Genomic DNA, 25,225 nt, shown 5'->3' with positions numbered 1-25,225 from the left:
ATTTTCAGAGAAATGTTTAGATTAAAAGATATCACGATTTTCCGACGCCAGGACGTGATATCTTTCAAAATCGATAAAAAGCGAAATTACTCTGAAATGGTTGAGAATCGGACCATGGACAATATGAACTTTTTTGTTCATTTTAGGGTGAAGAATCTACTGGAGAAGTTTGTAGCACGAGTAGCAATTCACCCTGTATATATGTGTGCAGAGTTGAACTTCTCGCAGTCCATCGGCACTTCCATTTTTTTTTTTAAATTTCCGACAAATTACCGGCAAGTCGTCGGCATGTCTCGAGAATGACCCACCTCATGTGTTAGCAGTTTGGGGACATTCTTCGGTCTTAACCATTCAGCCACCGAGGTTGGGCCGAGAAGTGATGTCAACAGCTAGGTCAATCCGGCATCCAACGCATGCAGTTCCTTGGTCCAAACCTACTTCATTCTTAAGTACATTCGTTCATATTTACATGCCATTAGGGTGATGGGTACTCAATTCCTCCATCATCCTTTACGCCTATTACACAACTAAGCTAATTTAAGGTCGATGGGTACTCAATATTCAACCATCAGCCCTCTCACAATGCACATTCATTCTTGCCACACATGGTGTATACAAAGCTATCAGTACTATATACAATCAATTAATTAAGGTTTTTAGTTGGGATAAAAAAGTCAGTGTCACGAGCGGGGTTCGAACCCACGACTTTAGGCTATATACGTCGCTGCTCTACCACTTGAGCTATCGTGACTTCGACCCACTCAGGCACTAACTTCCCATCTCAAACCCACCTTTTGAATTTTCCCTTCTTTTTGCCATTTTTCAACTTTTTTATCTCAACTAAAAACCTTAATTAATTGAATGATATTAATTGGTCAAGCGGACCACGAAAACTAGTGAACTATATGCAATAAAACAACCCTGTTTCCTCCGAAAATCGCAACTGTCGACCTCGCTTTTGCGCTCAAACACGATTCTAATATCGTGTGGCATTTATATGCTCTCTCTATATGGTGCCAAGGATTGGCACCCCTAAATTAGATGTGACACATCAAGCAAGGTTATTCTACATGTCGGACACATACTTTGGCCCTATAGGAGCATTTTTTTAAGGATTTGTAGGGGTCGATGAAGTTCTTTCCTCCACTGCGACCTAACAGGCCGATTGTGGGACCCCGATAGCTTATAGCCAAACCTTGTAAAGTGCGCTAGTCCTTATAAAACTGAGTGCTTGCCTCGGTGCCACTTCGCAAACCTCCTTTGGTGTGAGTAATGTCCACCGAAGAGGCGGTACCGTAACCCGGCTAATACTTCACATTCACAACAGATATGTGCGATGTCTCCGGTTCCTCTTGACAGAGTAGGCATGTCGATGTCTCTGCTGTGCCTATCTTCTTCAGATGATACTATAAGAAGCAGTGGCCGGTATAATTTTCCTTAAATCTTGCCTTCTGAGAGAGAAGATTTCCTTCGTCTTCTGTTTTCAGAGGTGTTTGTCCAGTATTTGAGTTTTTCTTTTTCAATTCATTTTTTTTCAGTTCCAACTTAAGCACTCACTATGGGGTACTTAGTTGCCGTTCTACCAGGTGTGAAAGGGTTAGCCTTTTTTTCCTGTCCGGGAACGCCCTTTAGAGGTAATCAATCACATGGGTATTACATAAAATCTGTCCAAAAAGGAATCCCTCAAGGATCAGTGTTTGGCCCCTATTTATGGGCGGTGCTCTTCGACGATGCACAAGCTGACCTGAGCGGAGTAGGACTCACACCCGTTGCTTACGTTGACGACCTGGCCATTATCATCCAGGCGGACACGAAGGCACAACTGGAACAAAAGGGCGCGCTCGCCGTGAACGTGCTGGAAAACTGGTGCAAAAAAAAAATAAATTGCAGCTGGCCTCGGAGAAAACGGAGCTCATGTTACTGAAGGGCATCTAAACAGTATTAGATAAGAAATCAGACAAGCCTATACCTCCTCCACCTGAACATCGCGACCGAGCCGCCTCCGCGAGGCCCATCCCGGACGCAGTAAACTAAACTGTGACAAAGAGCTCGCCGATGCGACCGTCTAACAGACAAAGAAATATCATAGCTTCCGTCTATAATGCAAAAAGCTATATAGCAGCGCAAGCCAAGAAGCTGCAAAGAGCCAGATTTGGCTTAGGAGCGGCAAAAACAAAGGCACAGACGGGTGCCTACCTAAAGGTATGTAACTTATTATTATTTCATATTAACAAAAGACTAAGTTTTTGGTGACAGCTATTTGCTTAATAATGAACGCCTGTAGGTTGCAAGATTTCCTAGCTATTGGTATTTATGCGTTTTCAATAATTTTGGTTTGTCTATCATCGCTGGTTTGGCCACTCAAAAGTCGTTCGGAATCTTGTCATCTTCACTGTTGGATCTCATAATGTCTGATCTTGCCTATTACTACTTATAACCCTGACCCATGCTGAGGATAGGTAGGATTGAATCACCGGCATCACGCCACAAACCCCAAAAGGAAATTTCACAATTAATTATAATAATTATATTCGTCGATTTGACGTTCAAGACATTCGGCTCCTTAGATTTTAGATTAGATCGAAATCCGTGATCGTTCTTCTTGCAACTATTCTGGCCGTGATTGAGTAGCCGAAGCAAGAATTTGGCCAGAAAGACAGATTGCGACAGTTTCAAAAGAAGTTTCTCGAGTCATTTATTAAGGTGGCCGGGAATTGTCTTTCTTCCCCTCGTTATCAGACAGTTGAAATTGTAGTAAAAGGATTTATTACGGCCAAAAGAAGGTGGAGAGCGGAAGTGAAAATGGACGGATTGACTTGTTAGAAGTAAATAATACACATCCCGCACTAATTGTTAATAACCTGACAGTAAATTTTAACAAGTAAAATAACTTCAACAAAATCGCTGGCTTTGAGAAACAAAAATAAATTGAGCACAGAAAAAAAGCATAACTGATGTCAGTATATTATCCTAAGCGTTGGAAATTTACCATTTTAGACCGCTTGACTTTGCTTAAAACATTTCAAACTTAAAACTTACAAATCTTACTATTAGTAAAGGCACAAAATGGACTATTGTTAAATATTGAATCATCGTGAAATTTTCCTTGTTCGTCCTCGAGTCGATGAACTGGCCCGTTAATTAATTTTCACTGGTCCGCCTTTTCTCGCTGTATTTCTAGTCAGACGTCCATTGAAGAATGTTTTAAGGCGGAGCGCGACGGCCCCGGGTGTGCTGAGAGAATAGCAGGACCGGGGATAATCAATTTTCCTCGTGAATGGGTTGATTGTGGCATTTAATGAAATTAGACGAATAAAAGATCGAATAGGCTCTAGGGTGGGTTTGAAAGGAACGTAATCGTTTCCATTGACATTTTTCGATTCAGGTGGTGACTTCACCACCGATCGTTCTTGGGTTGCAACACTCTTTAGATTTCGATTGAAATTGTTATTGGAAAAAATATATCAAGTGATTCAAACTTTTTCCAGGATCCGCAAGTAAGAGTTGGCGACATTTTAATTGGCGAGAGGGAGTGTCGGATGACTAAGTTGGATGATTTTCCTAAAGAGCCTTCTCTGGACAGTTAGTTAATCTTTAGAAACCTATTTGGATGTCAAAATATCTTCCATCATAATTTTTTGTATAGAGCTATCTCAATTTATAGAATATATTTTTATAATTTTATATAATAGCATAAATTTTTAAATGTATATAGTGTTTTGTATTTCTCTGTGTTTGTGTTAATTTATTGGAAGGAATGTAATTTATTAGTGTGAAAGGAAGGGGTTGATTATAACCCTGCCCCCAGGAATATCAAGTTCTCTGCGGGAATGAATGTGACCAGGCTTCTATGTTCCTATTGAGTGTTGCATTTGTGTTCATTTATTGTAATGAATGTAATTTATTAGCGCGAAACGAAGGGGTTGCTTATAACTTCGCCCCGAGGAATATTAAGCTCTCTGGGGTGAGTGTGTGACGTCTGGAGAGTAAAAGTAATTTATTAGCGTGAAAGGAAGGGGTTGCTTATAAACCCGCCCCGAGGAATATCGAGTATTCTGGGGTAATTGTGTGACGTCTGGAGAGTAAAAGTAATTTATTAGCGTGAAAGGAAGGGGTTGTATATAAACCCGCCCCGAGGAATATCAAGCTAGCTGGGGTGATTGTGTGATGTTTGGAGAGTAAAAGTGTTATTAGCGAGAATGGAGTGGGTTCAACCCAGTCCCGAGGTACATCGAGTACTCTGGGGGAGAGAATGTGACCTGACATCTATGTTTGTCGTGATATACGTATTGTATGGTTTGTTCCTATTCTATATTTGACAACCTGAAGTACAAACGGGAGAAACATTTTTTGATAAAGACGTGGCACACATTTAAAGCAGAGAGTAAGAAACCAGATCAAGACGATCAAATGGCTGCAGTTTAAAACAAAATACGCGCGAAAGAAGAGAAAAAGAAGGAAAACACGCAGGGCCGGCGATGACCTCAACTGTTTGTCTGCCCATAGACTGCCCACTTTTATATAATTTTAGTAATTTCTACTCTTCGGAACAGCTATGAGAGCTGTGATATCATAATATTATGCACATAACGACCCAGTTTTTTCGGTTATCTACTTTATGTAGACGCTGTTCCGTTTTTAAATCCTTAGAAGAAAAGTCGACTGCGAGGTGTAAACGAACTCGAGTGTGAAGGTTGACACGTACGTGTTGCGTCACGCAAGAAAAATTGGTCAAGACGAGTGGCGGCGCGTTTCGAAAAATTGCGTGACGCAACGCTTTCTCATATGCGGACCGGCGAAATGTTTCAGCCACCATATCGCCAACCCTTACGTTGATCCGATCCGTTTTACCATGAATGAAAACATGGATCTGTTCGATTCACAATCCGCCCAGTCTCGCTCCAGTTTTATTTGATGATCGCATTTCGAAGGTTCAGCCTGCAAAGCTTTATACTAACTTTAGAACTGGAAGGAAGCTCGCTTCTAGCTTACAACCAAGTGTTTGGATTTTTAGAAGTTAAAAATACAGCCATACCAAAACAGGAGTACACAGTCACGTTTGGATGGAAGGGCATTAATTTAAAAGAATAATTTATTTGATGTAGAAATGGAAATTTATACGCGGTGTCATCACAATTCTACGCAAACACTGCCCCTCTGGTCTTCTCTCTTGAACTACTTTTAGCAATATATTTTCTAGCCTATCAATTATGCAACTTTTACAATCAATAAATTTGTATTAAAATGAAGTTTGGTTTTGAATTTTAATACGAGACACAGTGGACTGGAGACAAATATGGTGTTAATATACTTCCAAAGACCTTATTAGGAAAATTTAAGATTTAAATTCCACAAACAGGAAAATAATAATAAAAAATATCTTTCACAAGGCTTTTTTTACTATTATAACAAATAATTTTTAGTCAATATTATGATTTCCTCTTGGGGTCAACGTGCCACCTGTAACTTGGACGGAAACGATCATTTTTGTCCATGTATTCTCATTATGCTTCTTGCCGTCTTCAATATTAGCCTATGTGCTTTTTTCTTTCACTACCACTATTTTTAAATTTTTTGTTTTTGTTTACAAAGGCTCGTAACAGCAAAAGTTATATCAACCCTCGGTGTGACGGTGTTTATGAAGCAAAGCCCATTTGTAAGCATGTCGGGACTTTTACCACATCGTTGCGACCACCGACGCCCCCTGTATTTTCCATTCCAATAATTAGTAGTATTAGTAACTATTATTTTTATAAAACATAGATCCACCAGCGGTGATGGCGAGAAGACGAAGGAGCGAGTATAGGCAGACCAAAATCGCAGTAAACGGCCAAACTACCGTTACATTTACCAGGCTAGAATTATTTTTCGGAAATACTCTACAGAATTACAACATGCAATTAAGCATTTACAGAACTCCCAATCACGTTTTCATAGCCGTTACGTAATCGTACTTACAGACTGCAGGCTGCTGTCTTCACTCACCTGTAACAGAAAGAAATGCCGATGTTAGTGATTGTCTCGAAGGAAATTAGTTGTTGCAGGAAACCGGGTCTTGTTATAAAATCTTGCCCCCTGGGAAGATAACGGTGTCAGTGGGACAAGGACCATAGGCAAAACTTGATTCTGAATCATTCACCCGTCGGTACGATTCCTCCCGATTATAATTTTAAAAAACCATTATATTAATTATTAGGATGATCTGCGGTAAAATCGGCTCTGATGACAACATCGAGGAGGTCTAAGACCGCGTCGAACGTCTTGAAGCTGCTGTAAAAAATGGAAGAGTGTTATAATCGCGACCTCATATACATGCGTAACGCGATTACAATTACTCAACGATTTATTAATCGGAGGCTTATTATGAGGCGATTTTTTTAACTTTCTCATCGCGCTCGAATAATAGAATCCGCCGCAATAAAAAATTCTTCATTGTTCCACAACAGAAATAAGAACGGAAATGTTACGAAGATGGAATATGAAATGATATTTACATTTTCGAACGATTGTACCGTAAGGCGTAGTTAAATACAATTATATGTATTCTGTGCAATGATTTCTACATGGTTTACTGACCTAAAAATAATTTAATATAAGAAATTTTCTCAAGACACCCAGTTTTAGAGAATTTCGGTCAATGTCGATTACGGTTGGTCTATTGACCAAATTACTTCTTTCAATGAATTATTCTTTTCATGTAAGGTTTTGGTTGAAAAGAAAAAGCTAGTGCCACGAACGGGATTCGAACCCACGACCTTCGGCTAAATACGCCGATGCTCTAACCACTTGAGCTATCGTGACTTCGATCCTCCCCGGACACCAACTCCCCATCAAAACCTACAACCTTTCGAATTTTCCCTCCTTTTTGCCATTTTTCAAATCCTGTTGGTGTCCGAGTGGATCGAAGTCACGATAGCTCAAGTGGTAGAGCAGCGGTCGAAGGTCGTGGGTTCGAATCCCCCTCGTGGCACTAGCTTTTTAATTTCAACAAAACCTTACATAAAAATTCACTACTTTTGTGGTCCGCTTGACCAATTAATATCTTACAATTAATTAAGGTTTTCAGTTGAGGGGGTCCTTGCTCTTTCCTGGCAATTGGCAGAGGCGCGAAATCTGCATAAAGCTGGTAAATATCAAAGAAAGGTAATCGGAATTTTCACTGATGATGGTGCTGTTATTTGAAATATGGATACGACAGTGACTATTAGGAAGACTCCCTTTCTATGCAAAGCATTTCCATTCTTTAGACATAGAATTGAAAGCTAAACTAACTTAACCTTATCAGAATTACTTATTTGATTCAGTTTGTACATCTTTTAACAACATTTTACAATTGCAACAATAAAACTAAGTTACAGTTAATTAAGGTTTTTAGTTGAGATAAAAAAGTCAATGGCACGAGCGGGATTCGAACCCACGATCTTCGGCTAGATACGCTGCTGCTCTACCACTTGAGCTATCGTGACCTCGTCTGATAAAAAAGAGGGAAAATTCAAAAGGTGTGGTTGAGATGGGAGGTTGGTGTCCGAGTGGATCGAGGTCACGATAGCTCAAGTGGTAGAGCAGCAGCGTATCAAGCCGAAGATCGTGGGTTCGAATCCCGCTCGTGCCATTGACTTTTTTATCTCAACTGAAAACCTTAATTAATTGTAACTTACATAAAAAGATTAATTAATTAATAGAATATAATATGGTAAAAATTCAGATTAAAAAACACATTGTAGTTATAAAACGTACATGTGAAAAATCAGTCACCGATGAGAAAGCCTGACGTCAACACAAGGGAGCTTATCGTGACGCCAGGATGAAAAGATCCCTCCGATATGATACAACTGGGTCAACTTTGGCATTAAGGGGTTGGCACAGAATTCTAAATAAGCAAAACCACATCAAGTCGCAAACGATTCCCTCCAGAACAGATAAATGAAGGAATAATAAACATCACAACCGTTGTCTAGAGAGAAGCTTCAAATTCTAATTTTTTCTAAACCAAGTTTGATAGAGATATGCGGGTCATTGCCTTATTTTCCCCTAATTTTCTAGACATTACGGTAAAGGAATATTTGTTCAATTAAATCTTTTTCAACATTGACAAAATAATAGAGGCGATTTCACTGGACAAGGGGTTATTTTCTTGTCGGGACAACTGAATTTCTCTCCACCCTTCATCCTTGAGAGACTCCCATAATATATTTCTGATTCACAATATTCCATTTCGCTGACGTGATCGTGCACCTTGAAATAAAAGAAACGCTCGTGGATTAACATATACTAAATATGATTCATATTCAAGATCATTTGATGAAAAAAAATTTGCGATTTTGTTCAGTTAGTCTGATACAATAACAACTACAAAACGGTAAAAAATACGTACTTATTCTTCTGGGTTGTTCGCTTGTTTTAAGACCATTTTAGGCGTTTTTTTCAGAAACTTACAACCATTTCAAAATATCCTTTTGTTATATAAAGGATATTTTGAAATGGTTGTAAGTTTCTGAAAAAAACGCCTAAAATTACGTACTTAGGTTAACCGTAAACGTCTTCGTTTGGATATAAGCTTTAAATCAAAGACTGAAAGACGCTAAAGAATTCCCGACGGATAAAAAAAATATTATGACCTATTTATGAAATGACCATAATCCATTTCTCAACGTTCAATGTGCAATACCACAACCAAAGGTTATGCGGTTCCGTTCATCAGAAACGATTGCGAAGTCCTCAGGAGTGCCCCTAAATTGCAGTTTTCGTCGTGTTAACGGTTTGGTAAATTTGTCGTTTTCACTAAACACTTTAATGATTGAGTGGTTTTCGGGGCTTGTAACGTCTTAAATTGGATTTTTCGGGTCATCGTTAATTTTGACTAATTAGCGAGTATCTACGAAAAACATTACTTAATTTTGAGAAGCGACGTTCTGCTTTTGGAGGCCGTTTGTCGCCAAGGTTTTGTTTGTTGTTCATCACGCGACGTTTTGCCCCGGGTGTCCGCGGAATGGCGCTTTTCCTTGGACACTCTCTCATTTTCTCGTTTTCAACCAGAAGAAGGTCGTAGGACGAACATTCGATTGACAAAGGTCAATAGAGTCAAACGGATGCAATTTTCCGTGATAATAACACTTAAAGTAGTTTGGGAGAATTGCACTATCACGTTCACAAGCCGAGAACCCCCCCACTCGTTCGAACTTTGCTCATCAGAACACTGTGAACTCCAAGCTCTCGATAATTTAAGGGCAAAGTTTGTAATTGAAAAAAGCAGCACTACTTGGCGATTATCAACCGAGGCGATCTCTAAATTTTCCATTAAAACAGCAATTCGATATAAATTTAAACGTAGAAATACTTTGATTGAATATAAAAAATATATTTTGCATTGTATAAATTCACTTTTCCACATCCTAAATGTATTTGTTATATGTAAACAATGTTTGTAAATCCCAGTCCCTGAAGATGATCTCAATAAAGATCGAAACGTTGGCACGATAAAGAAAATGTTTTTCTGAAACCTACATCACACCAGACCGCAACTCACGATTTCTAAATAAATATCGATTAACGGTCACTAATCACCACATATTAACAAGCATGTAAAATACAATCAATANGAAGATGATCTCAATAAAGATCGAAACGTTGGCACGATAAAGAAAATGTTTTTCTGAAACCTACATCACACCAGACCGCATCTCACGATTTCTGAATAATTACAAATTTAAACATTATACATTTTTTTTAAACGCAAAGTTTAAAATACTTTTGCGATTTATAATCGCACTATATCAATTTCATATGAGCTGAACACTGTCCATATTGGAATCTGTTTACATTAAGAACGTTAAAAATCGTAGAGCTCAATATTGTAACATGGTATTCATTATTATTGCTATATAATCTGTGAAAACAAAACATCCTAACAGAAAGAGAGTGAGATTCATTGAAAAATGTTTTATTTATAAATAAATCCTATAAATAAATAAATTAAAGATAGAGTGAGAGGGGAAAAAAGAGTGTTAGAAACACCGAGAGATCAAATGAGCTAAGTAAAAGAAACCTAAAGACAGAGTAAGTGATTATAATAGAATATTATTATGGAATCTAAGGCAGGGATGAGAGAGGAGAGAGAGAGAGAGAGAGAGAGAGAGAGAGAGAGAGAGAGAGAGTGAGGAAGGGAGAGGAGAGGACAGAGAAGCAATAAGACTGAGAGAAACACCAAGATATAAAAATAGATAATTGAAAGAAACAGAAAGAATAAATTATTGAAATAGAATATTATTATAGAATCTGAGGCAGACAGACGAGAAAGAGAGAGAGAGAGGGAGAGCGAGAAAGAGAGAGGGGCTGAGAGAGAAAGAGAGAGAGAGAGAAAGAATATAATGATTGAAAAAAAGATGGTAAACAAACAGACCGTGAGATTAAATAGACAGAACTGGTGTGTTTAAGAGAAACGATCTATTCTATTAAATAAATACAGAGAGAAAGAGAGAGAGTTAGAGAGAAATAGAAAGAGATGGTGGCAGGTAGATTGATAGACGGACAGAAACGTCAAGAGATAAAAAGAGCAAATTAAAAGAAACAGAAAGGCAGAGTAACCGAGCACCAAGTGATAAAAGAATTAAGTAAAGGAAAAAGGGGAGACAGTGCGACAACGGGAACGAGATAAAGTGTAGAAATAGAGATAGATGGAGAGATAGTGATGAAAGAAAGAGATGAGATTAGGTAAACTTAGTTATGTATATGTTCAATTATACGAAAATTAGGAGTTATGCTACAGGACGCTGTTCAACGTACTTAGGAAGAACCACGGCATAATTCGAAATGCACTGGTAATAAAAACAGATGGGATAAAAAAAATTGAATTTAATGATGAATCTTAGATGTATTTGAACTTTAAGATAAATAGCTTTGTTCTCAGATTAGTAAATTGTCAGGATGTTCGTATAAATAAATTTAAAATGTGGATTTTTTATTTGCTTAAGATAAGGAATTATTTTGGACATAAAACTTATTCTTTGATTTAATTGAACCGGAAAACTGATTGTTTTAAGTTTTCTCCATTGTTGCTCAATTTATCAGAGTTAGCAATATAAAATAATTGGCGTCCGTTCTCAAATGGCCAGGGGCGTTATTGTTACCAGTTTTCTAGCTTTTAATTTCAAGTCCTGCGCAACAGAATTGACACATTTCATGAAAAAAAGCACAAAGAAATCCTTCATATTTGCCAATTACGACAGGAGAAATACAAAGGAACACATCGAGGGTAATGAATGTTATCGAGAGAGGGATCTCGGGACCCATTGCCCGACATAGGGGTCCGTGAGAAAGGATCCCCAGGCTGCCGTTTCGTCGCGTATCACAACTGGATAATATAAGTACTTTTAAGTCTGGGAAACCGAACTTAGAATATTTTCAGTTATGCTTACGAAATCGTACGTGTCCTGGAGCCAAATATCACGTGTTGTTTAAGAGCAACAAGCTGAATAAAATGCTGATCGGGTTGCGACAGAGAAAAAACGAAACAATAACAGACTATTTCTACCGGTCGTTAAGCACACGTATCTATTGAGATTAAATATATGCCAAGCTCACTGTTAAATCCGTAACATTACCTTTATCATAAAAAATTATAAACTTAAACAGAAAATAAAGATAGTATCTCAGAAGAAAACAGATGAATAGTTTAGTGGTACAATTTATATTCGCTTTTTTATCTGTTGGTAAGAAAATTAAAGAGAAAATTCAAAATAGCGCTTTTGAAATCTCCAACTGTGATCATAATTGGTACTGCTTGAGAGAACAAACTACTACAAATTTACCTTAAACGCCTTTACGGAACTTGAACCACTTTTTAAAGACTTGAAAGATAATAATTACTTTTCATGATAACTTTTTAAATAATTTTATTTTTAAAAAGATATTTCAAATTTAAAATTCCACCGTTGGTGCAATTTTTAATTTAGCTAATTCCCTTGGTCAATATCCATCTGCTTTTAAAAACCTGGTTCAAAACGAAAAGTTAATAACTATAGGAAACAAATAAAAATATATTATTGGACTTCTTTATTGAAAATAGAATAATTTCTCCAAAACAGGATGGTTGTCATCCGGGCAGATCCACTGGGCAGGCTTTGTTTTAGGTACTAATTTGATTTCAGCAAGAAATTAATAAAGGTAATTACGTTATTGGCTTGTTTCTGGACATTAAAAAGGCTTTCTACTCTGTTGACCATTAGTTGATGCTAAAAAAAACTTGAGCGTATTGTTATCTCTAATATTCCAATTAAACTACTTGAATCATATTTATCGGACATAACTTTAGTCACAAGGATTGTAACAGTTTATAGTTCTTCTTTACGCGTTGCATCGGGAGTACCACAAGGTACAGTCTTAGGCCCAATTTTGTTTCTTTTGAATATTAATGGAAAATTAGATCCTCTGGAAAAATATTTAATTAAGCAGATGATACTTGTGTCATTTTCTCAGATGATATTTTTTTAATTTAACTAAAACTATAAATAATGATATGAAAATTATTAATTTTTGGCTAAGCTCAAACTTTCTACTTTTAAACACAAAAAATGTATTACATTTTTAATTAAAAAAGATAATAAATACTCATAATTTAAAATTTAATTTTCATACTTGTTATGATAATGATGACTGAGTTTCTTGGTTGCCTACCCCATTTGCTTACAGTGTTACATATCTTGGTGTGACATTGGGCTCAAATTTGAAATTTAATTTACATATCGATTCTTTAATCTCTCGTCTGATAAAACTCTTTTATAAATTTAGAATTTCACGAAACTTTATGAAAATTGTAGGACAATATATTTTTTTCTTGCACAATCCATAATAGAGTATGGTATTCTTTCCTGAGGGGGTACTAATAAATGCTAAATTAACACTGGATGTAATTATAAATTGACTGCTTAAAATGATTTTTCGTAAACCGTATGAATATAATAGGAAAAAAATTGTACAATGGTTTTAAAGTAATGAATCTCTACCAAATATCGACCCCCGGGGTGCCGGTGTTTTTGAACAAAAGCCCATTTGTAAGTATGTCGGAATCCAGCGGCCCTGCATTCGAACCCGGGACCTTTACCTTACATTGATCAGCGCCATGTCAACGCCTAAACCGTTGCGGCCTCTGACACCCCTTTCATGTAATGTACATGAAACATACACATACATGTATACATATTACGTGTATTCCAAAATTTCAGGAGGTTCTACTCAACATATTCAACAAAAAAATATAAACCTATAAAACTGAGCGTGCCCCCTCCCCCTTCATCGATACAAGTTTTTCCAACAAAATGCAAAATTTTTTGGCCTTCCAGAAGCGCAATCGAAAAAGTTAAGTATACCGCTGAAGTATACCGCCAATGGAGAACTTTTAAGGGAATTTACAAAGCTCCAGGCGTTTGTAGTTGTTAACAGTTACCAATCCAATAACATTTTCAAAAAATTCGAAATTTCAACATTTTTGTTTTTTTTCAGAATTTTTCGTGCAGAACTTTTCCATAAATTCTGAAATGTAAATAGGTTTCTTTACGGCAAATTCTTCTTCGTTCTTTCAGGTGGCACACACCAGATTTTTCTAGTCAGTAATATTGAAGTTTATATGTTATTATATATATATAAAATAACATATAAACTTCAAAATATATATAAAATCTTGTAACTAGTTACATCAGTGAATATAACGCAAGACCCAATTCACTGGCTAACTCACTTTTTCACAAAGTAAAGACTGCAATATTATAATTTTTCATTAAATATTATTAATATTATTTATTTTTTATAAAGAGAGGATCATTATTCAAAATTTCAAAAACTACAAAGAAGGCTAAAAATATATAATTTCATTAATTATTCAGAAATCGTGAGATGCGGTCTGGTGTGATGTAGGTTTCAGAAAAACACTTTCTTTATCGTGCCAACGTTTCGATCTTTCTTGAGATCATCTTCAGGGCTCATAAGATATTAAAGTAGTTAAGATATTTTAAAGCCAAGATTTAATTTCGTTGCGGTTTTTTTTTCATAGAACACGTTTATTCTGTATTAAGTTCGTTTATTTGTTTGTTTCCATTATGCTTTTGTAAAGAAATATTCTGTTTATTTTTCTGAGGATCTCCACAAATCTTCTGCTGTCTAGCACAAGCTTCGCTTTTTGACAGCTGGCAGGGAAGTCCCAAATTAATATTTTTTGTTGTAAATTTATTTGTAATGTACATTCTTGCACAAAAAGATTTATTATTATTATCATAATCAACAGTTGATGCGCAATTATAAGATCTGTGAATGAAAATTGAAGGAAATGATGATTTAGCCCTCCTGGATAAAGAATTTTCTAGGCATTTTATGGTACAGATAGAGATGCTGTTCCAAGTATACATTGAAGGATGAAATCGTTTCAAGACAAAGACCGTTTTCCACCAGGTGGAAAGCCCTTTGACGATTTTCCATCCGTGAGCAGCGAGAAAATCCTTTGACCCAGAACAGGAACCGGAAACGCGTTTAGGCGTCCCAGTCGTTCAATCCAATCCGGGAAATCAATCGGGCGTTTAAAGCAAAGGCCGCAGTTTGCCATTTGACTCAACTCCCTCGGCTCTCGTTTCTTGCCGCATTACTCCGACTGAAAGGATCACCATTAGCTAAGAGCCCGCCCGTTATCACTGTTGATCATCCGTGACCGACTAATGTCAACACACCGTTGACGGGCGCATTCTCCCCGCGGTGTTCGCACCAATTTCACCCGATGCCGGAACCGCGATGATACCCATTTCGTTCCTGTTTGGTGCCCTTCCAAGTGCCAGTCACGATCGGAATTTGTGCCAGTTGTCAAGTGTCATCCTACTGTCCTAACTCGTACTACAATGTCTTGGGATAGGTGAGTTAGCTTTATTTTACTCGAAATAAAACTGAAAATGTCCGTATTATTAAAAAATCTTTATGCAAACTGTCAGTATCCAAAGAGGGCCAAAATAAAACCGATAGGTGGCTAAAAGTTTGTCACGATTGTCCTCCAAACCTACCAAAACTATAAATTTATCTAAGTTTTTTGGTTGAGATGAAAAAATTAGTGTCACGAGCGGATTCGAGCCCACGACTTTTGGCTAATTTTTCATCTCAACAAAAAACCTGAGATAAAAAAACAATAATTAATTGGAATAAATAATATGGTCACTTATGACCTTTAAACAAATATGGACTAATTTATAAATGAAAAAGAAGTAATTATTACACTAACAGCTCCCCGTGGCCACTTCATAAGTCGCTGAGAATCGAATCCTGATTACACGATATTTAAAAATATGACAAAAAGAGGGACAATGCGAACGATTGTAGGTTGAGATGGAGAGTTGGCGTAAAGGTCGCGGGTTCGAATCCCGCTCGTGACACTAATTTTTTTTCTCAACCAAACACCTTAGATAAAAAGAATAATTAATATGGTCAATTATGACCCCTAAGCAAATATGGATTAATCTATAAATTTAAATTATCGCTTCTTTCTTTACTATTCGTACTTGAGAGACCTCATCTAATATACACTCAAAGGAAAAAAAATAAATAAAAACAACAAAAACCGACACTTGTATTTTAATGTTTATTTTAAACTACACACACGCGCGCACGCACGCTCCTAATAACCTAATAAAGAAGCTAAAAAAAAATCAACGTACAAATCAAACAAATCTCTTAAAAAAGAGAAAATAACAATAGTGAACAACCAAAGCAGAAAAACTACCTTGAATTTTTTTTCGTGTTTTTATTAGGTTAAAGTTGGGTTTTACAACTTTTGTATTGTTATTTTACTTTGTTTGTTTTGTCTGTGTGTAGCGCAGATATTTTGTAAAATTTTTCTGCTTTGGTTGTTCAATAGGTTTATTGACTCTTTTTTTAGGTGATTTGTTTCATTTTTCTTTCCCTTTGTGCTTTTTTATTGAATTAAAGTTGGGAAATAAATTTTGCCCAGGACAACAAGGGTTTAGAGTAAACCCCATTCCCCCTTTTTTTCACACCGACATTACCATTTTCCCATTTAGCATAAAAGTTGAGCATTCTGGTTTGATGTAACTTAAAAAAAAGGTGTACTGCTAGAAAGTTTAATTAACGAAGAAGTTGCTATGAAATCTGCCGGGTCCTACCGAGAATTTTTCTAACCAGCTTGCATATTTAGTTTTTTACATATTTTAAATTTAGCATTTTTTTGAATGTTTAGTGTTTTGTTTGTTACGAAAAGTTAAATTGGAAGTTATAGAAGGGTGCCTTCTTAAAGGAAAGTTAAAACTTTTTGTATTTCCCTAAAACCTAATAGTTCGAGAGCTACGAGTAGATTTATGACTAAAACAGTGCAAAGTTGAGAAGCCCACATAAAATGTTGAATACCTGCGAAGGGGTTGAGAATCGAACCATGGCTCATACGAACTTTTTATTGCATTTGAGGTGTAGAAAGCACCGGACGAACTTTGTCGTACGAACAGAGAAACACCCTGTATATTTAGGAAGGAAGAGAGTGTGTGAGACTGTATTGATTTGCTTTATAAATTTTAATACTTAATAAATTATAAAATATAAATCTAATATAAATTCAAGAGGACTTCAACAGTTCACATAAAGAACATGAAAACCCATTTAAAGTTGATTGTTTTCCATAACGTTATGCTTCCTAGACATTACGTTTATGGGAACTTCATAAATCATGCATAACGGCAATGCGTTTTTATGTTTTCTGTTTACCATTCGTTGACGAGCAACAAACGACTTGGTGAGAGTCGTTATGTCATGAGAGGATCCAGTTTAAAACCCGTGCCATGAACGTTCGTGCAAAGAGCGTTTTGATAAGCCAGTTAAAAATATTTTCAGCGGGCGAAGAAATACCAGGGTGAACATTAAAGCCCCGAACCTGAGGACACTAGGTCTTTTCGAACAATTGAGTAAAAGCCATGCGGGGGTTTCGTAATGTTTGGCAACGCACTTTCTAACGTTTTGCATATGCTGCTCGGACAAGGAATGTGGACCGTGCTTTGAAGAGAGATTCTCCTCACTTTTCCCGCTACCAATTATAAACTTTATATAAACAATTGAGCCCCGAGAAAAATCGACTTTGAAAAGTAGTTCAATCTTTTTACATCTTACGATCTCCAAAACGATTCAGTAAAAGGATGTCAATTTTCAAGGAACCCAAAGTAGACCATCATTTCATAAAAAAGGTGTTTACAATTTCATAAATGAATGCCAGATTGTTCTATTCGACGGAACCCTACCGTGCACAAAAAATATCAATGGTAGCAATTTATCATTGGATGTAAGAAGCTTTGCGGCGATCATTTTCCATTTGCAGTTTCCTTTTTATTCTTCGGAAGAGGCTCAGATTTCGCCCGGTTCGCCGTTTTAAGAAAGACGGTCAAATTACAATTATTATATTTTTGGGACGGGATTTTCAATGAAAGAATGAGAGAGAGAGAGAGAGAGAGAGAGAGAGAGAGAGATCCTGTTTCAAAGGAGACATGGGTGGTACAGGACCAAACAAGGTTTCTTCTTGCTCCTCTTTATGGGTTCCTTTTTAACTATAAAATATTTATGTATGTCTAGAGAATTAAAGAGTGCATTATTTTTTTATTTTTTGAAGCCGTGAGGAGCGGTCAAGAATGAGGTAGTTAATAAAAACACCTTTTTCATTTTTTGCCGATGTTTCGACCTTTATTTGGGTCATCTTCAGGGCATAAAGTATGATGCTGTTCTTGTGATATCACATTGGTTTTGTTGTGACACCACAAGAATAACAGCACACTTTATGCCCTGAAGATGTCCCGAATAAAGGTCGAAACGTCCGCAAAAAAATGAAAAAGGTTTTTTTTAAACTACCTCATTTTTGACCGCTCCTCACGACTTCCAACAAATTATGAAACAACACATCACTAAGAAACATACAACAAACATATATTTATCATGTAATTAGAAAGCCAGCCGATACTTATTAGTATAAGTTATCTTATCCTCTTTAGAATAAAAATTGGCTGTATGAACCTCTGCAATCGTGAAATAATCATTATTATTTGAGAATAATTTGAAAAAATTAAGTATTGATAAGTGGTTCTGAATTCGACCAGTCGTCCGCGACACCCAACAAATCGGTCTAGTAGCTGGACGCAAAGTCCTCCTGTATGACGTGAATTACTTTACTCTTTTTACTTTTTCTCTGGCAATAACAGTGCTTTATTGAAGTTTTATAAAAGCGACATGTGTCATATTGGTTTTGTGTGAAAGTGTTGTGACACCAGAAAGCAGTACACTTTATGCCCTGAAGACGTCAAGAAACACACATCATTTTTTAACTTCAATTTTAAAGTTGCATTAAAAAACATTGATCTATCAATCTATACTTATTTGAAATAAGTCTAAACTTTACTAACTACGACTAATTTTTTCACATTTATATAACAGGTAGTTTATAGAGAAAGGCCGTTTTATCAAATGGACGAATTTTGAGGAGGAAGGAAGCTACATATCGAAGCTTGTTTAAAAGTATTTAACTGACACAATAAAGCACAGATTCTTTAAAAAAAAATAGAGCGGTTGAATCAGCTTGTGACATTATTAAAACCTAAGGGGATAATTATTTGGAGGTCGTGAGATGCGGTCTGGTGTGACGTAGATTTAAAAAAAATATTTTATCGTGCGAACGTTTCGATCTTTATTGAAATCATCTTCAGGGAATGACACATCTACACGGAAAACAACCACTTGAGCCCTGAAGATGATCTCAATAAAGATCGAAACGGTGGCACGATAAAGAAAATGTTTTTCTAAAACTCTCTAAAAATCTCACCACCTCCAAATAATCACTGGATAACACTAAACACCACACATTTCTAAGGGGGGTAAATTTAACAGTGGTGTCACTAAAAAGGAAGAAAGCTAAGAATATTTTTACGCGATCTTCACCAGACTTTGGTACTTCTGCGTGTAGGGGCCATGTTCAATGAATTTTTTTTTTAAGTTGGCAGAAGTCAAGACTGCAGTGTAAGAGTTTTTCGACATATCAAAGTGTGGTGGGTGGTTGGTTCGAGCAAGAGGTTGAACGAAGGCTGATCATACCACTGGATACTGATGAGGTTCTACAGCAAGCCAGCAATACTCGAGTGCTTGCAAGTGGAATGTAAAGTGTCGAATGGGTATATACACGACATAGGAAAGGTGAAAAAGCACTAGAGTTTAATGAGAGTACAAACACTAAATCAATTTATAAACAATTTTACCAAAAAATTGACATAAGTGATGGAAAATGTGTTTACGACAAAATCCCTACAATGGCTAGATCGCTTTGAAAACCGGTTACCAGTTACACAGCAAGTGTGAAAAAATCCATTTTTGCAGGTTTTTGAACCAGTTGTTCTTAGATTTGTTCCTGATAATTGTCATATTTGTGTTTTTTCTGGTCTAGTCCGATGGCACTAGGTCTGGGTTGTCAGTTACCAAAAGCGTGTAAAAAAACATCATGTTTTGCTAGTATTTGAAACTAGGGGGTAGTCTTCACAAATTGTGGCTAGTAATTGTTATATAATTATTAATGCTAAGTAGTACTGATCCGGTGGGATGATATTAAGCCTCACACTACAAAGATAAACCAAGAAGATTTTTACGTGATAGACAACAGATTTTCATACTTCTTAATATTACTCGTTTCGATTCATGTTCAAGGGTTAAAATTTGCAGAAGTCAAGATTGCAGTGCAAGGGTTTTTCGACAGCCACCCCAATGAGCGGTGGTTGGTCTGACAAGTGGCTGAAAAAAGCCTGATGCCAGTGAATTACAATGGGATGTATTTTGAATATTAAATGGATGTTGAAAAAACGGACCTTTTTTTATAACCCCCTATTATTATATTTTCATTGTATTGAATGATTTAATTTTAATAATAATGTTTAATTTAATCTATTACTGTATATAAAAATATAATATACGTTCAAACATTACTGGACTGTATTTATATAGTCAAAAGACAATACGACCGTAGGTATTTTTTTCATTGTATTTATTACTTTACAATTAGGCAAACCTTTTATTCTCTGATTAATTTCATTTATCACCTCCCCTCACACAAAAAAATTCAATAAAATGAACACAAAAAAATTCAATAAAATGAAACAATGTCTTAATTATTTTGAAATATGACGATAGAATATATAATTGATTGTTTTGTCCTATAATTTTTCTTGCAAAATGTCTTCAGCTCGTTAAATATTCAAGGCGTTGTCTTCTTCGGCGAGGTTCATTAGAACCTTTGAGAATGGGAGTATTAAAAGAAAAAAAAAAGTCCCGGGAATTCAGGCGGTGGAACATGTTCTCTTTCTTAGCCAGATGTAACAAGCGTTTTTAAATTACAAAAAGTATAATTAATAACCCAATTTAAAAGAAAAAAACAATTGAACGGACTTCTGACTAATCAGGCTAAGAACGCAAGAGCGCTTATTCTGCCCCGATAGTTGCCCGAGTCGATGAACCTCGGTAACGAGTTATGTCAAGGTCCGCACATTCTCGCTATTTCTCTGTTCCGGGTTGTGATATTTACCGTATGTCCTTTTGTAGGCTACTAGATTAAGCAAAGCATAAGAACCAACACGCCGAGGATTGGTGGACCCAGATATATGAGCAATAGCGATGCCTTTATGCTTTCAAGTCTTCTTCCTAAGTGTTCACCTTGAACAATAACTTTTAATATCTGTCTGTTATTTTTTTAAATTTAGTTATTTATTTTCCTATATTCTGTAAGTTTGTTTCGCCATATTTACTATTTGGATGAAACCATTGGTTTCATTTTTTTCACCAACAGGTCGGTAAGAAGTGTAAAGGCGAAATGAATAGTAAACATATAGGTTCTCACGGATTCACCTTGCCTTTGCGGCCTTCATAATGAGCAAGTTGATTTTCCTCGTGTTAATAATTTAACAAGCAAATGGCTACTGTCGCTAAGTTGTCATACAGGTAAAATAAAAAGTTAGACGAGAAATAAGTAGATTGTAACTTCCTGCCCGTTTTGTGATTCATTCCATGTGTTGGGAGACGGGAGGACATTTGTAAGTGTCGTCGGATGAGCATCCGCGGGGAGGATGTGACTGGCATCTCTTTAGAAGGAGACGAACCTAGAGGCGTCTTGCTGGAAACGTTTTTTTTTTTTCACATTGATCTACAGTTCAACGAATCCCACAGGAATTTTCCATCTAACGCCTGTTTATTGGCTTACTCCAAAAATGATCTTCGGCCACTACGTGTTGGACCTGGGCTTCATCACGCCTCCTAACACGGTCCGTCCACTTTTCTTTGCCAGTTTTACTATTGGGTTGTCCGGAAAATAATGCAGGATTTTAAGTTTTCATTAAAAAAAATCTATATAAAATATTCTGTTTACGTTTACAGGATTACTCATTTGTTGTTTACCTCTGTAGCATTCCGCTACTTGGAAATAATTCAGTCATCCTTATAATGTCAAAGCGAGAATTTCGTACGATTTTCTTTTACGAGTTTAAACTCGGCCGAAGCGGAGCCCAAACGGCTAGAAACATTAACCAAGTCTGGGGCGAGGGTTGTGTTAATGAGTGCACTGTGCAAAGGTGGTTTAAAAAATTTCGGGAGGGAGATTTCAGCCTTGAAGATGAAGAAGGTCGTGGAAGGCCTTCCTCTCTTAATGATGATGTTCTGCGATCAGTGGTGGAAGAAAACCCCAAAACAACTGTTCGAGAACTTGCAGAGCAACTCAAAGTCAGTAAAACGACCGTCGCTGACCACCTCAAGGCGATTGGAAAAGTGAAAAAACTCGAAAATTGGGTTCCACACTCATTAAACGATCGCCAAAAAAATCAGCGCTTTGATGTTTGTGCATCACTTCTTTGTCGAAACAAAAATGACCCATTTCTGGCCAGAATTGTTACATGTGACGAAAAGTGGATTCTGGACAGTGGCTCGACAAAGGAGAAGCTCCAATACATTTTCCAAAGCCCCCAACTCATCAAAAAAAGGTAATGGTTACGGTATGGTGGGCTTCATTTGGTTTAATACACTACAGCTTCTTAAATCCTGGCGAAACCATCAATGCTGAATCATACTGTAACCAAATTAATACCATGCATCAGAAATTGGCAGTAATGAAGCCCTCTTTGGTCAATCGGAAAGGGCCCATTTTGTTGCATGACAACGCTCGACCACATGTGTCACGTGTAACGTCACAAAAATTATTGGAGCTTGGCTATGAAACTTTGCCTCACCCACCCTACTCTCCGGACCTCTCGCCTACTGACTACCATTTTTTTAGACACCTGGACCACTACTTACAACACATAATATTCAAAAATCAAACGGAACTGGAAAATGCATTTATTGACTTTATCAATTCTAAAAATTCTGAATTCTACTCAGACGGAATTAATAAGTTACCAACACGTTGGGAGAAATGTATTGAGAGTATGGGAAATTATTTTGATTAAAGAACATTGCTTTAAAGTAACTAGTTTCTTTTTTTTTGTTTAATACCAAAATCCTGCATTATTTTCCGGACAACCCAATAGAAACGTAAAAGCCAAGGTTGCGCGAAACGTATGCAAACCCATCTGCAGAATAACAAGACGTATTAATCCCTGCGACAGACACTCAGTAACATGGCGTTAAGCCAAGCTGACAAAACACAAAAACGAAAAAACGCAGACCCTACTCCACAATTAGGTTTCTAACAAGTTGTTCTATCTATAGATACGTAAAAGGAAATGAAATTATAACAACGAAAATATGAAGACGTTGTTTGATGTACAGTCATTGATAAGATAAAAATTATATTAGACTCCTTTTTAAGTGTCCAAAATCTACTACCCACACAAACAAACACAATCATTCTGCTAAAATATATGTAAATGACGTTTTATTACAGCGGACTGAACAAAAATATAATTTTTATTATGTAATGCACATTGAGGGTATTATAATGGGTATTGTAATGGATTATCATGGGTATTAAGGGAATAATCATTTTTTAGTTGATACTAGAAAACATTTACTTTTTTTAACGAAAAGGTAAATACATAACAAATTTACAATTATTTTGGACGTTCGGGCATTTACACCCATCACCAGCATCTATATTTATCATTATTATACTTATGTCTCTTTATAAAAAAATTCAGATGGTGGTAATGGGTGTAAATTCCCGAAATGTCCAAATAAATGTAAATAAGGAATGTATTTACTTAAAAAAAACCACATGAAAATGTTTTATAACATAAACCAAAAAATTTAAATAAGACAAATTAGACTTAAAAATTCCACGTTTTCAAGAAAAACATCTTTAAAAGACTGTCTTTTTGTATTTATAATTTGTGATTAAAAAAATCCATGTGGTTTTTTAAAAATAAATTTCCTGATTTATTTTTACATTAAATTTTTCGGACGTTACGAGAATTTACACCCATCTACTTCTTATTATTTAAAATAAAAAATATAAATTTTTCATTACACGTAGTTTCTTTTAAAAGATAAATAACAAATTTGCGTCGATAAGGCGCATAGCCAAAATGGAAGAAAGTAAAAATATTATGGTATAATTCATAAATATTTTACTTGTACATAGTCTATAGACTATTACTATCTTTAATTATTATTTAATTTATTACTGTCATTTGAACGTATAATTGGTATTGAGAAAGTTTTTCTTTTATTTACAACGGTTTCCAACAGTAAAGGTCACATCATCTCAGGGCCCATTTGTAAGTATGTGGAGTTCGAATGCAGGGCTGCTGGATTTGAACCCAGGACCTTTACCTTACAATTATGACCGCCTTAACCGTTGCAGCCCCCTGTTGAGAAAACGAAGCCAAACAAAATCGATTTTCGCTGCTTGTTGCGGTTTTCGTTTCAGAAAGAGGAATACGTTAGGTAACCACGGAAAAAAACGTTTTGCGGAACATGGTATAATGTTGGCTATGCGAGATTTTACCATAGATGGTAGTAAATGATTAGAGAATCTTAGGTTTGCTTGTCGTTTTGGCCTATCTTTACTGTTTCGGCCTGTAAGACCTGTTTAACCATCTTGCCACCTTCAATAGTGGGTCAGTATCTGAAAAATCAACAACCTGGACACATTTTCCATAAACATATCAGGAAGGAAGGAAGGAAAGACAACCACACAGACCATTCGAAACAATACTCGGGTCTAAATTGTTGGAGATCTTTTTTTTTTACAAAATATCGCCAACTTAGATTTGATAGTTCGTTTTTCTATTGTTTGGTCGGTTGCTTTCAAAACCAGCAAAAGCGATTTGTGTTAACAATACAGAGTTGCTATCTCGGGGAAAGCGGATGGGGCCATCATTAACGACTTCAAAAGTCTGGTTTCACCGAAAGAACCTTCGCGTTGAACCCTCCTGGGAACGAAACGGTCAATACCATCGAATACGGTTCCCGACCTGTCCGACTATCGGAAAAAGCGGCCTGTGTTGGAATGAAATGGAGTCGTTTCCTCCAGGTCACCAAATGTCCTCATATTTTGTAAGTGACGCGGCAAAAACTGTTGCACGATGACTGGGACGTGCCACTTCGCACCCCAGACACAATATTTTCCCGGATAACGCTTTTTGTTTGTTCTTAATGCAACATTATTTAAATGATAACATTTATTCGTTAATTTAATATGTAAAAATAAATAAATAGGATAACTTAGCTTCTGATATGCCGGCTGATATGAATGAGTTTTACTTAAACATGACGTGATGTTAAATAATGGATCGTTTTATCAAAAAGAAAATTAAATTAGTTTAATAATGCCGAAAGCAAACATGGATGAAAAGTCGATGAAAAAGGTAAAAATTAACAAAACAAAAAAATTTTGTTTTACAGCCTACAAATCGCCTTTTATCCCGGTGAAGTTTCTGGCAAAAGTGAAGAACCTCTGGGTAATTTACGGCCCCGGTAAACAGCCAATATTTATAGCCAGGGCAAAGAACGCATTTTCTCCGCAACGAATCGTGTCATATGAATATACATAGCCATATACATATACATAGCCCATTTTTCAATTCGGGCGCAGGAAGGATATTTTATTTACGGCGAAAAATTGAATTTAATCCCAGGGATAAATGGGAAAACCTTATTAATTAGACTTTAAAATGGCTTGGTACAGACACCAATTTGTTTTGAAAATTATGACTTTTCTCACTTGTCTGACATATCGCGAACAACC

General features: G+C 36.4%; 1 protein-coding gene across 5 annotated transcripts in view; it reads right to left on the bottom strand.

Moving 5' to 3' along the window:
- Positions 1-25,225, bottom strand: part of LOC106668842 — a 115,356-nt gene that overhangs the window by 21,674 nt on the left and 68,457 nt on the right. For 3 of the 5 annotated variants that reach the window (XM_014397981.2, XM_024224921.1, XM_014397978.2), the window contains one exon: positions 5,959-5,985. The exons of the other annotated variants lie outside the window; for them this stretch is intronic. In XM_014397981.2, coding sequence (XP_014253467.1) covers positions 5,959-5,985 — 27 coding nt within the window. The remainder of the gene's footprint in view (positions 1-5,958; positions 5,986-25,225) is intronic. 5 annotated transcript variants of the gene reach the window in all.

This window comes from Cimex lectularius, unplaced genomic scaffold, assembly GCF_000648675.2.
Source record: "Cimex lectularius strain Harlan isolate CLEC.00 unplaced genomic scaffold, Clec_2.1 scaffold125, whole genome shotgun sequence".
NCBI lineage: Eukaryota > Metazoa > Arthropoda > Insecta > Hemiptera > Cimicidae > Cimex > Cimex lectularius.
The sequence above is the reverse complement of the archived record's forward strand: the minus strand, read 5'-3'. Positions and strand labels throughout refer to the sequence as shown.